This window comes from Ictalurus punctatus, chromosome 2, assembly GCF_001660625.3.
Source record: "Ictalurus punctatus breed USDA103 chromosome 2, Coco_2.0, whole genome shotgun sequence".
Taxonomy (NCBI): domain Eukaryota; kingdom Metazoa; phylum Chordata; class Actinopteri; order Siluriformes; family Ictaluridae; genus Ictalurus; species Ictalurus punctatus.
The window spans coordinates 38,914,503-38,929,189 of NC_030417.2; the positions used below are offsets into that span (position 1 = coordinate 38,914,503).

The 14,687-nt window shown below is 36.6% G+C and overlaps 1 protein-coding gene, 2 long non-coding RNA genes and 2 other non-coding genes across 6 annotated transcripts in view; 4 read left to right on the top strand and 1 right to left on the bottom strand.

Moving 5' to 3' along the window:
* The first annotated feature begins 1,088 nt into the window (after positions 1-1,088).
* Positions 1,089-2,673, top strand: LOC108280942 (uncharacterized). Its single transcript, XR_001815852.3, has 2 exons — positions 1,089-1,176; positions 2,458-2,673. It is a non-coding gene; the product is annotated as an uncharacterized LOC108280942 (long non-coding RNA).
* Positions 2,293-2,383, top strand: LOC124626559 (small nucleolar RNA SNORD88). The gene has a single exon (XR_006981427.1). It is a non-coding gene; the product is annotated as a small nucleolar RNA SNORD88 (small nucleolar RNA).
* A 4,065-nt stretch (positions 2,674-6,738) lies between the features above and the next one.
* LOC108280933 (uncharacterized) lies at positions 6,739-7,909 on the top strand. Its single transcript, XR_001815851.3, has 2 exons — positions 6,739-6,877; positions 7,694-7,909. It is a non-coding gene; the product is annotated as an uncharacterized LOC108280933 (long non-coding RNA).
* LOC124626560 (small nucleolar RNA SNORD88) lies at positions 7,530-7,621 on the top strand. Its single transcript, XR_006981428.1, has one exon. It is a non-coding gene; the product is annotated as a small nucleolar RNA SNORD88 (small nucleolar RNA).
* A 2,196-nt stretch (positions 7,910-10,105) lies between the features above and the next one.
* The window catches only part of shank1 (SH3 and multiple ankyrin repeat domains 1), a 73,860-nt gene continuing 69,278 nt past the window's right edge, over positions 10,106-14,687 (bottom strand). For both annotated transcript variants that reach the window (XM_053676566.1, XM_053676563.1), the window contains one exon: positions 10,106-14,533. In XM_053676566.1, the coding sequence (XP_053532541.1) occupies positions 14,455-14,533 (79 nt within the window). In that variant the 3' untranslated portion in view covers positions 10,106-14,454. The remainder of the gene's footprint in view (positions 14,534-14,687) is intronic.

Sequence of the window (14,687 nt, forward strand, 5' to 3'; positions counted from 1 at the left end):
GGTCCTGCCATGACCATCCCAGTCCCCTGACCTGAACCCCATAGAGAACCTGTGGGGTGAACTGAAGAGGAGAGTCCACCAGCATGGACCTCGAAATGTGAAGGATCTGGAGAGATTCTGTACGGAGGAACGCTCTCAGATCCCTCACCATGTATTCTCCAACCTCATCAGCGTTATAGGAGACTCAGAGCTGTTATCTTGCCAAAGGGAGCTAGCACAAAGTATTGACCAAAAGGGTGCCAATAATTGCTGCACACCTATATTTACCAAAGATTTTTTTTTATAAACCTGTGTTGTGTTAACAATTGTTTGATATAGATGAGAGCAGAGTATTTTTGTGAATTTTTTGACCAAAGGATTAAAAGGTTAAACAATAAAGACAATTTTTAAATAGCTTTCTTCAATTTCAAAAGCTTTCTTTGCTCATATTTACCAAAGGTGCCAATATTAGTGGAGGGCGCTGTATTAGAAAGAGCACATTAACACATTATAGAGATTGAATCGATGCATTTCATTTGAGGCATTGTGAATACTAATAATATAATGATATATATGCTAACATTGTGAGAATGTCGGAGGAATAAATTTAAACCATGAAAAAGCAAAGAGACATTAAAAGTGTATTTATGTGAGTATAAAGCATTAAAAAGGCCTCAAATAGTGCAACTCAGCAACCACCAAAATGGCGATTAAAGTCGTCCATTGTTCACCAGGACCTCTAGCTGTTCAGACACGTCGCCTGTTTATAATGCAAAGTTTAAATTAATAAATTATATATATAAAAAAATCTCCTGTGGAAGAATTAACGTGGTGGGGTGTTTTTAAGAGCGATTCGTTTTTTCTGTTTCATTTACAAACACATGCAGTCAGTTAAGTGCTTTAAATATGCAGATTTTTTTAAGTTAACGTGATTTCTTTTTTTATGGCGTGTTCAAACGTTGAGATAATAATAATAATAATAATAATAATAATAATAATAATAATAATAATAAAGTTTTATTTCACATAAGACGGGGTAAACGCACTGAGTGTTTTATTATAATCAGGCACCATCAGCGGATACCTTGAGGTCCTTGAGCACACGGAACATAAAAGCCGCCATGTTGTAAAGTTTCATCTTTTCGTTTCTGGCGTCGTTAGGAAGTGGAGCTGTTTGCTGTCTGATTTTACAGCACGGTAAGTCTTTATTTTTAACAAGATGCTAAAAAAATTTATTATTTCGGGCTTATAAAGGCAAATGTGTTTTGTTATGGGCAATTTTCTGCATGAATTTGATGGTTGTTCCGACCTTCTGCGACCACGTGTCTCAATTCGAAGCTGGTTTATAATTTAATGTGTACATTTATTGTGTGTATTTGTAGTCTTCTGCTTGCTTTGATCGTAAACTGTCCTGATTTTTATTTGAGATTATGTAGTCATTCAGTAAGTCAATCTTGCCATGGAAATATCTGCTTATTGAAGTTATTGGCTCTCGATATCTCTTTAAAGTGAACATTCAGTAGTAATAGTTCATTTAATTCAATTTGTAGATTAGAATCGAGTCTAAAACATTCATTTTTCACTTCTCTTGTACCATCTGCCACTTTAAAAAAATTGAGATTTTAAAACTTGTGCTTTCATGCATAAGTCTTAAAATTCCGTTTTTGTTTTTTTTATTTTTTTTAAACTTAACATTTATTTTTTCCTAAAATGTAATTATTTGTTTTGAATGCTCATGTGAAATACCATGATGGACAGGATAAAACATTATACCTGAAATTAAAAATGAAATAATGTTACTAACAAAAAATGAGTATTTAATGACTACTGCATCTTTTTAAAAGCAATATTCTTCATGTGCAGAGCTTTAGAACTCTTCCTAATGCTTGTGGGTAAAATAAAAACTTCAATGAATTGAACAACTTAAATTGGAGTCTGGCACAAGTGTTTCCCTTGGATTTGGGCCAAGATTAAATGTCTGGTAAAGATTTACCGGAGACATGTGTTAAGAATACCCAAAATACTCTGGAGAGGAACAGAAGTCAGTCACTCCTTCTGGTCAGTTATAGTGAAGGGGTCGAATGATTTGAAGGGGATTTTTACAATTGAGATTTTTCTGCAAGCATCCTTTAAATTCTGTCCAGAAGTGTGGACACTTTGCATGAAAGGGTTAATGAGTCCTAGGTCGTTTCAATCAGTAAAGAAATATTGGTGTTTTCATAGTTCATAAAACTGTAAACTGGCTGCGAATTATTCAGCTGATTTCATATATTGGTGTGATTTTAATTGTAATATAATTTTAATTGCCCAGACTGTCTCTGATGATGATTTGCACTGGGCTCAGACAATCTCTGGCGAGAAAAGTGCTGCTCTGCTTATTGACATGGCGGAGTCTGAAGAGACTTTATTATTGATTGTTTATTTCAGCTCAATCCAGTCAGGATATTAATCTCTCTCTCTCTCTCTTTCCCTCTAAAGTGTCTTCTGACAAGTCTTGCTCTGATTTAAACCTGGGCTCTGGATGATCCTGGAGACAGAAGTGCAGCTCCGCCCCTCACATGGTTGTGTTTGGGGAGACACTGGTGGAAGAAGATTGAATTTTTGGCTAGTTTATAAAATCAGTGTGATGCATAACTGTTTATTTAACTGAAGTGTGCTGTAACTGTTGAAATAAATTTCAGTATTTGAGTTCTACTGGTTTACCGTCTGCATCATTACACTTTTAAAGTTGAAAACATTTCAATGTGTTAGTTGCTTTAGACAAGTGTATTAGAAACATTGATTAAATGGTCAAATGCGCCTTACCACTTACTGTAAGTGGTCAATAGGGGGCAGTATCATTCCCTCAACAATTTCCATTTACTATATTTAACCATTAGCTTGGCCACCAGGATGAACTGATCTGATTTTTATTATTGATAAATTCAAATTTTACTTGGAGATGTAGCCGATTTTAAGTTCAGCATTAAACTAAAACGCACACTAGGAAAGCAAAGTGTTATGATTTGGTTGTGTTTGTACCTGGTTAAATAAATTTACTTGTGTTTATATTGAAATTGTCTCTAGTAGATTACATTAAGTCCTTGTTACAGCAAATCTGTGACCTGGTTAGTACAGGCTAAAACCCAGTTTTAGGTGGAGCATTGGGGCACACCAACTATGATTTTAGAGTCCAGGCTAACAACTTGGCTTTAAGTGTACTTGGTGTGTACCGGCTCAATAGGAAACTTCTGTTTAGGACACCATAAAGTTGATGGACCAGATCTAGAATTAATCAAATGAAGATCAAAAGTATCACACCACAAATAACTAAAATAAATACATTGAGATTTTTATAATTGCAGTCAGATTTAATTTGAAAGTTGAGCTGAATTGGAATCACAAATTTAATATCACTTCAAAAAGACAAACACATGTGAATCCTTCTGCCACGTGATTGGATACTGTCGTTGGACCAGTGACTGGACCACTACAGACTGATGTATTGTGAATCTTACAGTAGTTAGTTGGCTAGTTAACTTTTCTCGTTGAGGCAGTGGGACGGAGCTGTAAGAAGGGAAGGTGTTTCTGCAGGTGAGTCCCTTCAAGCTGGAGCATTTTGACAGGTCAGACTGTCAGGATCAGAGGTTGAGATAAACCACCTATCTTCAGTGTGTACCCCCCCCCCCCCCCCCCCCCCCCAAATCTCCTAACAGTAGGTGTATCAATAGGCCATAATCATTTACTAGCTCGTCATCAAATCGTGGCCCATTATCACAGAATTGTTTCACCACTGTAAATGTTTACGGGATCCATACATCCAGTAAAACAGGTTCTTTTTAATTATTTACTTTAAAAAAAAAAAAAAAAAAAAATTGTATTTAATACTTTATCATTTTAGATATGTTGTGTGGGAAAGTAATTGTGATTCTGATCGTCCTGTCTGCAGTGAAATATTGAAATAGAACCATTAAGGTTGGAATATTCTCTCACCTATGGCTCTTTATAATAACGCTACTACAGGTTACATGTTGATGTTTATCTCCTGATAATGTCTCTAATAAAACCTTTTTCAAACATAAACATTTATCATCTAAATCTCCTTACAGAGCAAATAAGTGCCATTCGCACATCCCTCACATACTGCTCTGGAATGACGTCAATGAACTCAAACAAATCTAGCGGTGTGTTTAAGTGATCAGTACGAGGGTAAAACATTTCAGGAAATAAAATCTAAACTAAAATGACAAACTAGTTATTAAGCTGTCTGGCCTATGAACTGTCTTAATATTAAGTCAATGCTCAGGTTATATAGGAATAATTATATTGAGTGAATCTCATCTCTTTTAGTTTTCTGAAGGCCAAGCAAGACTTTATGCATAATTAAACATTTGGTGCACACATGCTTTACCGAACATGATTTGGTATTGACATGACAGACTAAAGAATGACACATCGTACTTTTACCGAGAAAACACAAAGAAGCGTAAACTCCTCCATCGTGAAGACATTAGAAAACTTAAAGTTACAGCTTTACCTCAGACTGTTACACTGTTACTGGAGACTCCTTCCATACATGTTAAATAAACTTCTCCTTATAAAAAAAAAAAACACATTATGTGCGGAGCATCCACTCTACAAGTCCCTCGGGATGAGCTGTTACTACAGAAACAATGACTTACAGCACCCTCCATTAATATTGGCACCCTTGGTAAATTTGTGAAAAAATTGTTTTTAAGCTTCTGTTTAAAAAAAAAAAAAAAATCACAAAAATACTCTACTCTCATGGATATCAAACAATTGCAAATACAACACCGGTTTATCCAAAAAAAAAAATCTTTGCTAAATATAGGTATAGAACAATTATTGGCACCCTAATGAATTCATGTGAGAAAAATATATTTGAAGTATATTCGCATTGATATTTTACATTTTTTTTAGTTCACCTGGATGACTAGGAACAGGAAATTGTTCAACTATGACTTCCTGTTTGTATAAATATGAGGTAACACATAGGCCAAATTCCCTTAGTCATTCATAACAATGTGTAAGAGCGAGGAATGTAGCTGTGATGTGCAGCAAAAGGTTGTTGAGAGTCACACAATGGGGCGTGTCTATAAGAAAATAGCACAAGCATTGAAAACGCCCATTTCCACCATCAGGGCAATAATGAAGAAGTTCCAGTCCACTGGAAATGTTATGAATCGACCTGGAATTGGACGTGTGTCTGTATCGTCTCAACGCACTGTGAAGAGGACGGTTCGAGTGGATAAAACATCTCCAAGGATCACAGCTGGAGAACTGCAGAAGTTAGTTGTGTCTTGGGGTCAGAAAGTCTCCAAAACTACAATCCGAAGTCACCGACATCACCACAAGCTGTTTGGACAGGTTTCAAGAAAAAAGCCTCTACTCTCATCCAAAAACAAACTCGAGCGTCTTCAGTGTGCAGACACTACTGGAACTTCAAATGGGATCGGGTTCTATCTTAAGATGAAACTGTGTCGGTTTTCCAGCAGAGGACCTGGACATTTTGTTAGGATACATGGCATTATGGACTCTATCAAATATCAAATGAAAACCTGACTGCCTCTGCCAGAAAGCTTCAAATGGGCCGTGGTTGAATCTTCCAGCAGGACAATGATCCAAAACATCATCAAAATCAACACAAAAATGGTTTACTGACCACAAAATCAAGGTCCTGCCATGACCATCCCAGTCCCCTGACCTGAACCCCATAGAAAACCTGTGGGGTGAACTGAAGAGGAGAGTCCACCAGCGTGGACCTCGAAATGTGAAGGATCTGGAGAGATTCTGTATGGAGGAACGGTCTCAGATCCCTCGCCATGTATTCTCCAACCTCATCAGGCGTTATAGGAGATGACCCAGAGCGGTTATCTTGGCAAAGGGAGGTAGCACAAAGTATTGACTAAAAGAGTGCCAATAATTGTTGCACACCTATATTTACCAAAGATTTTTTTATAAACCTGTGTTGTGTTAACAATTGTTTGATATAGATGAGAGCAGAGTATTTTTGTGAATTTTTTGACCAAAGGATTAAAAGGTTAAACAATAAAGACAATTTTTAAATAGCTTTCTTCAATTTCAAAAGCTTTCTTTGCTCATATTTACCAAAGGTGCCAATATTAGTGGAGGGCGCTGTATTAGAAACAGCACATTAACACATTATAGAGATTGAATCGATGCATTTCATTTGAGGCATTGTAAATGCTAATAATATAATGATATATATATATATATATATATATGCTAACATTGTGAGAATGTCGGAGGAATAAATTTAAACCATGAATAAGCAAAGAGACATTAAAAGTGTATTTATGTGAGTATAAAGCATTAAAAAGGCCTCAAATAGTGCAACTCAGCAACCACCAAAATGGCGATTTCAATCGTCAATTGTTCATCAGGACCTCTAGCTGTTCAGACACATCGCCTGTTTATAATGCAAAATTAAATAAATTAATTATATATTATTTAAAAAAAAATCTCCTGTGGAAGAATTAACGTGGTGGGGTGTTTTTAAGAGCGATTCGTTTTTCTGTTTCATTTACAAACACATGCAGTCAGTTGAGCGCTTTAAATATGCAGATTTTTTAAGTTAACGTGATTTCTTTTTCGTGGTGTGTTCAAACGTTGAGATAATAATAATAATATTCATAATAATAATAATAATAATAATAATAATAATAATAATAATAATAATAAGTACAATAAGTTTTATTTCACATAAGACGGGGTAAACGCACTAAGTGAGTGTTTTATTATAATCAGGCACCATCAGCGGATACCTTGAGGTCCTTGAGCACACGGAACATAAAAGCCGCCATGTTGTAAAGTTTCATCTTTTCGTTTCTGGCGTCGTTGGGAAGTGGAGCTGTTTGCTGTCTGATTTTACAGCACGGTAAGTCTTTATTTTTAACAAGGTGCTAAGAAAGTGTACATTATTTCGACCTCCAAAATGTAAATGTGTTTTGTTTGTAACTATATGGGCAATTTTGTGCATGAATTTGATGGTTGTTCCGACCTTCTGAGACCACGTGTCTCTCAGTTCGAAGCTGTTTTATAATTTAATTTGTACATTTATTGTGTGTATTTGTAGTCTTCTGCTTGCTTTGACTGTAACATGTCCTGGTTTTATGTAAGATTTAGTAATTCAATGTCAATCTTGCGATGGAAATATCTGCTTATTGAAGTTATTGGCTCTCGATATCTCTTTAAAGTTAACATTCAGTAGTAATAGTTCATTTAATTCAATTTATAGATTAGAATTGAGGCTAAAACATTTTCTTAATTTTTCATTTGTTGTACAATCTATTTTTTAAAAAGTCAGAATTTAACTGATTATTATATGCTTTCATGCATAAATTTAAAAATTCCACTTTTTTTATTTAAGATTTATTTTTTTAGGGATAATGAATCCTATCTAGTTTCCCAATCAGTAAAGAAATAATGGTTTTCATAGTTCATAAAACTGTAAACTGGCTGCAAATTATTCAGCTGATTTCATATATTGGTGTGATTTTAAATTGTAATATAATTTTAATTGCCCAGACTGTCTCTGATGATGATTTTGCACTGGGCTCAGACAATCTCTGGCGAGAAAAGTGCTGCTCTGCTTATTGACATGGCGGAGTCTGAAGAGACTTTATTATTGATTGTTTATTTCAGCTCAATCCAGTCAGGATATTAATCTCTCTCTCTCTCTTTCCCTCTAAAGTGTCTTCTGACAAGTCTTGCTCTGATTTAAACCTGGGCTCTGGATGATCCTGGAGACAGAAGTGCAGCTCCGCCCCTCACATGGTTGTGTTTGGGGAGACACTGGTGGAAGAAGATTGAATTTTTGGCTAGTTTATAAAATCAGTGTGATGAATAACTGTTTATTTAACTGAAGTGTGCTGTAACTGTTGAAATAAATTTCAGTATTTGAGTTCTACTGGTTTACCGTCTGCATCATTACACTTTTAAAGTTGAAAACATTTCAATGTGTTTAGTTGCTTTAGACAAGTGTATTAGAAACATTGATTAAATGGTCAAATGCCCCTTACTGCTTACTGTAAGTGGTCAATAGGGGGCAGTATCATTCCCTCCACAATTACCATTTACTGATATTTAACCGTTATCCTGACTACCAGGATGAACTGATCTGATTTTATGATCAATTCACATTTTACTTGGAGATGTAGCCGATTTTAAGTTCAGTATGCAAATAAAACGCACTCTAGAATGCCAAGTGTTTGAGTCTATAAAATTTTCCTGTTTTTAGAGGATTGTGTAGTTTAAAAACTTAAGCTTAAAAATACCAAGTTTAAATGCTTAAAAGGCAGTTTATCAAATATAAATACAATTAAAATCCTTAAAGATCACTTCATATGACTACTTTCTGCTGGATTAAATTCCCTTTTGCAGTGTGCCCCAAACAGTTTGTGTTATGCTGTAGTTTATGGATTAGTTGAGTTCTTGTCCATGAGGTGTTTTTAAATAAAGGATTATTTGGGTGGCACATTGCTGCAGTCCTGATCTTCAAAATGGCTGCCAGGTGAGTGGTTTTTTTTTTTTTTTTTTTTTTTTTTTTAAAAACCCCAATCAAATGCTGTCTAGAATCTAGTGTCCCACCCCAACATTAAAAGTCCATGGTACTACCTATAGCTATACGTTGGCTGGTGGATCGTAGGTCGCCATATTGGCCTAACAGTAATAAGTCTCCTCTTACAGTTTATATTGTAAATAAAAATTGCCCATAATCAAGATTTTCATCCATACTGCAGTTTTTGTCTAATCAGACTTTTATGAGCAGCTCCTGGATTGGGCTGAGAGAGATATATTGTGAATCTTACAGTAAGTGTATCAATAAGCCATAATCATTTAATAGCTCTTCATCAAATCGTGGCTCATTATCACATAACTGTTTTACTGGATCTATACATTATCTTATAATTATCTTATCTTTGTATCGGTCTGTTTTGGAGTAAATCTGTATTTTTCTATTGCTAATAAAATATAGAAAGCAGACTGATGCCGGTGTCTCACTTTTTGGTTTGTATCTGCTGATTTTGTTCCATTTTCGTACATCGATGGTCAATTATTACTTAAACATGCACTATTGAGATTTTTTCTTCACTATTTAAAAATTAACGAATTTTGTTTACAGAATTCTGACCTGGAGCAGAAGAAAAGCTAAAGATGGGGTTGAAGACAGAAAATCTGTTTCCACAATGAAGAAAACTTTATGCACATTTCATGGACATTACATTATATTACTTTAGAGAAATCTCAGCATTTATTAACCAAGAAAAATAAACCAAGTCTACGCTTAACAAGTGAGAGTTTTCACAATTCCTGATGACAAGGAATAATTTTCCAAGTCTAAATATCAAGATTGTATGTAACTGGAGACAGAACTTTTTTGAACTCCACATAAATCATAAACCATTGAAATCGTTTGAGAAATGTAAATTATTGTGCTTTTTATGCAGAAAAACCACAGCTCCCCCGTTTACTTGTATTTGTTTATAGGCAGTCTTTACCGGATCAATATGGCGGACATGTGGACCTATCACAGCAACGGGCCCAAGCAACCAATGTGGCATCTTTGTATGTCTATGGTACTAACTGTCAAGTATGGCTTAGACTGGAATGTGAGGTAAGCTAAAATCTATTGGCTCTTTATAAAGGGGGAGGAGCTACTCTATCTTCCACCTTGACTTCCTGTTTCAGTGGAAATTACTACGTCAACACTTTGAATAACACTGCACGTTTTAAGGCACTTCCTGTCAAAGTCCAAACAAAACAGAACTGATTACCATTACAGAAACACTCAATGTTATATCTTTAGATTAAAAAAGATTCATTTTTGTACTTTATTGAACTATAAATGTGCTCTAAAAGACTACTTGTTAACTACAGTTAGCAAAACTTACTAACTCCCCTTCTGTCCTGGACGCCATTTTGCTAAGTTAATGGCTAGTCTTATACCTTCATGTATGGGTCTGTTTCAGAACCGCTTGCTTTTCAAGTCCTAGTAACAGAGTTTCATAAAAGGTTCATTAATTGATATAACTACACCAATAAAGGTAGGATATAACCCCCCCCCCCCCCCCCCCCCCCAACAAACCATCAAACACCAGACCACTCAAAGGTATTCCTGCGTCTTTATTATAACTCTAATAACTTTTTATTCATATCTTAAAACATTTGTAATTCATATGTGTATATGAATGTGTATATGTATATCACATATACATATATATTTATATATTCTGTAAATAATCTTTCATCTCTTCGTAGTTAATATTCTTCCATATCTTTTTTTTTTTTTTTTAAAAGGAAACAAAAACAAACAAAAAAGAAAACAAACCACAATGCTTTCTGCACACCCCGCTCACCTATGGCATCGGTTGGGTCACATGACCATTCTTTGGCCATGTTTGCAATGCATCATGGGCTCGGTATGGAGCTGCTTCAAGTTGCCACAGCGAATGCATAGCGTTGTGTATGTAACATGTTCCCAATCACATTCCTCTAGGATGCGAAATAAATAACGACTAAGGGTTAACCCTGGTGCAAAATTAATAAATAAATAAAAATAAACAGTTCGGGGATAAATCGATTTTCCCGTTATCTAAAACGAAGCCGAGTAGACGAGTCGCGCTTGGTCTCCAAATTTCAGTTCTTCAGTTTTGCGCTGGAGGATAACTAGCTTAATGTAGCTGACAAGTTATCAAACATTACCGAAAGTACACCATCACGTAGCAGGCGACTCGAAGGCAGCCATTTTGATTCTGTTTATATGTAAGCTTTGTGATCGTTCACCTGAGGCTAATCTGGCTTCTGTTACTTGTTAGCTAAATAAACCAAATGCTCCAGTGCATGAATGAAAGACTTAACATGATCAACGTTCACATCTGATGTAAGTACAAATTGTGTGTAAGTTTGAATCACTGTTTCATTGTTTGATATATTGAAATATTTCCTCCTCGTATGCTAGCATGTCCCTCTGTGCTTCCTTTAAAAAAAAAAAACAAAAAAAAAAAAAGCGTAGAAGAAATCCAGCTTTTTCCATCTACCTTTTCTCAAAGCAAGAACTGAGGATGGGATCTCCTTCATCTCCTGGATGTTAATTGATAAAACATTGCCTTCTACTCGGTCACTCTGTCATGCTAAGCAATGCTAAATGCGTGATGCTATAACAGTATTTAATACAGAAACGTGTTTCTGACGTACAGGATGTGTAGAAAGCACTGGGCGTAAATAACAAACGTCTTTTTATTTTTTCTCTTCGTCTTTATACGTTATTTGGAAGACAGAGATTCTTTAGAACTCTTTAAACCATACTGAGGACGATCGTGCGCTTCATCGTCCTTGCTGTCATCACACGTGTAAAAAGTGAACAGAGCTTTCTGTCTGTTTAACGTTAACGTTAACATCTCTCTCTATCTCTGTATCTGTATCTCTCATTCTGTCTGAGGGAAAATAAAAGTGTTAGTAAGTTTTGATGAAAGTGAGTAACTCTGGAAAGAGATGGTCTGGATGGGAAAGCCCTTTTTTTCACTGATATGTGACAGATATGACTGTTTCCCCAGACCTCATGCACACAGATGTCTTACATTTAACAAATATGGTCAGGGACAGTGGTTTCACTCACAACATTTGCATATATGGTTCGATCACATGGTAAACGACATGTCCTGACAAGGGCGGAGCTTAAGTATACTTTGATCAGGTAATAGCAAACTTGAGCATGTGATATCATACTGACTATTACTGTAGACTCAACTGGCCACAAGTGCCTCGTCCTGGTTTTCAACGGGAGAAATGAACGTTTGTGTGCCACAATAGCTATGTTTCCATCCACATATTTTTATGCGAATTTTGGGATATCGCATAAAGAAAACGCTGGATGGGAACACCACATGCGAATTAAATCTCCAAAATACGCACGAAACACTTGCGTGCGTAATCGAGGCAGATTTTGCTCGATATGAAGACACGCGCATAAACCAAGCTGGAAACCCGTGACGTTACTGAATTAATTTCTCGATCGCAAAAAGTCACATGATTTTGCCTCAACAAATCATGTGATTGGATAATTGGCTCAAAAAAGTGAAAATGGCGGCGTGCGAGATGCGCCAGTTTTCCGGGAAGTGACGATTTTGTTCATGGAAACGGTGCTTTATTTATAAATGTTTTATATACAATAGTACAATTTTTTTTTTTTTTTTTTTTGCATAAGTTAACTTCGCAACTTGGAAGCATAGTTAATGAGCTTTCCGTAACAAGTAATCGCCTGATTTTGAACGTTATTAACTTTTCCTTGTTTAAAACACTTAGCAGTGAGAGCACTGCCACTGAGATGTGGGGAAAGGCCTGTGATTGACAGGTTCTCATGTCAGTCAAATTGCTCTTCCTGCCAAAGTAGGACATTTTGGCCATGTTTGTTGTATTTTCTGAGACTACAACGCAAACTAGCTAAAGTCTGGTACGTTTCTTCGGTAAACATGGCCGAGAACTACCTACTTTCACGAGAAAAGACGATTTGACTGTCCAAAAACAAGCAAGGTTATTTCAGCACTTAGTGCTTTACACAAAACTCTCGAATGATCCGTAACCTTTTTTTTTTTTTAATCCAGTGATTGATTATATCTTGCTACAAAAAGCTGTAAAGTTTCCACATTGGAAACCAGAGCATGGAAGTGTGGAGAGCCAATCAGCCAATCCAAGGGTGTGACTAATTTTAGGTATGTTTGGTAAACTATTTATTGTGTAAATAAACCTGTAGTTAAGTTTACCAGCTTGCTAACAGGAGCTAAATCCGTGCCATTTCGAAGCAATAGACCGAGTTATAGAAATCATATAGAAATGAAATTAAATAAAAACTAGCGGTGATACCACATGATCCAAGTTCACTGTTTAGGTTATCAAGTTTCACTTAAGCTCCGCCCCTTGCAAAATCAGACACGCCTCTTATTTGGACACATCAAGTAAAGGGGAGCAGAATGGCATAGCTTTAGCTGATAACAGCAAGGACCATGAGAGCAATGAACTGCGCTAAATAACAATAAATCTCTCTTCTTTTATATAACAACATTAGTATTCCAGACCCTTTTAAAGTTTAAAAATGTCTTTGTTATAAGAACAATCATCATATTAAAACAGGTATAAGCACGAATGCCACAAATTCAGGGCATCTGGATGCACATCCCACTTTGCCTCCTAATAAAGAGAGCTATTGTAAAAGGAGTTGTGATTAGGAAAGAGATTTTGGCGTCTCTCTCCTCCCTTATGGACAGTGAACCTCTGGATCGCTGTTCAGTCGATTGGTGTAGCAGTCACTTCAACTTGTCGAGAGTGTCGTAAAAACGGTTTTCTTTTTGTTGACGTCATTCACCTCTGGTCCATATGTAGATAATTAGGTGTCCCATTTTTGTATTGTGAATAAATGGTGTGTGTTCATAGTTATGGAGGTGAGCCTGATGTTGCATTGGGTATGTGTATATCTGTATTCTGTTGGTCTGGGCACTTGTCTTTTTGTTTTTTCTTTTGTTTTTTTTTGTTTTTTGCTACGGGTTTGCAATACAGTGACCAGTCTGTTAATGTATAATATATATATATATTTATATATATATATTTATGCCATGAGAAGGTTCTAGCAAAATACAACATCAGCAAGCTTCGGCGAATTCCTCCAAAGGTAAAAACGACCTTCGAACACCATTTAGTTCATTCACACACACACACACACACACACACACACACACACACACACACACACACACACACACACACACACACACACACACACACACACACACACACACACATGTATAGAAGAGGGATTCTTGGGTCTACACACACTCTCTGAGTTAGGTATTAGGCAGTAAACTGGCCACTGCTCTGAGCACCTAGGTTTCCACCAGTCAGGTTCTTTTCTCAGTTACACTATGACTGTACCACCGTGTTGTTTTTTTTGATTAAGGAGTCCCAACCAAGAACAGGGGAGAGTAAGGCTTAGAGTCACGTGCGACACCGACCAAAAACAGAGAAAGACCTCAATGGACGACTCAGTATCTCTCTTATGTCGTAAATAAAAATATAAATAAATCAACAAACCAAGAACTGCGATAATACGTTTGATTGTTTCTGTCATAGTATTTGGCTCAGATTGTGTTTATGTCGATATTTTTCGGGCTTCCTGTTTCTGATTGCTCAGTGCAAGTAAGTAAGTAAGCATGTGAGAATGCGCCTTTATCTGAGAGTGATCTGTGAGGTGTGTTTGTGTGGGTTGTTGCCGGATAAGCTTGGTATTCCCATTTTCCATCCCCGCATCTCTTACTCTTCTTTCCTCTCAACATTCCCTGGTAACGGTGATGTCCTTGTTGCTTCTGTCTGTAAAGAGGTTTGTCAGCCGCAGATAGCCACAGTTGCTCAGACTTTTGTCACTTTGTTTGTCCTTAGTGTCTTTCTATCTTTTGGTCTGTCCTCTCAGCTCCGGGCACCTTCATCCCTGGCTCTTCCATCTCGTGGGGAGAGGGCAGAAATGGGGAAGGGGCTAGAGGACAACCTGAGGGAAAGTGGAAAGCCTTTATACAGAAGCAGTATGTCTGTGTTTCTCTGTCTTGCCCTTGCTTTTTCCTTTCTCTGACCTGTTCCTTACCCCATGCCATGTTTCAGTTCATGCAGTGGCCAAATCCAGTTGATATCTCTGCCCATGCACT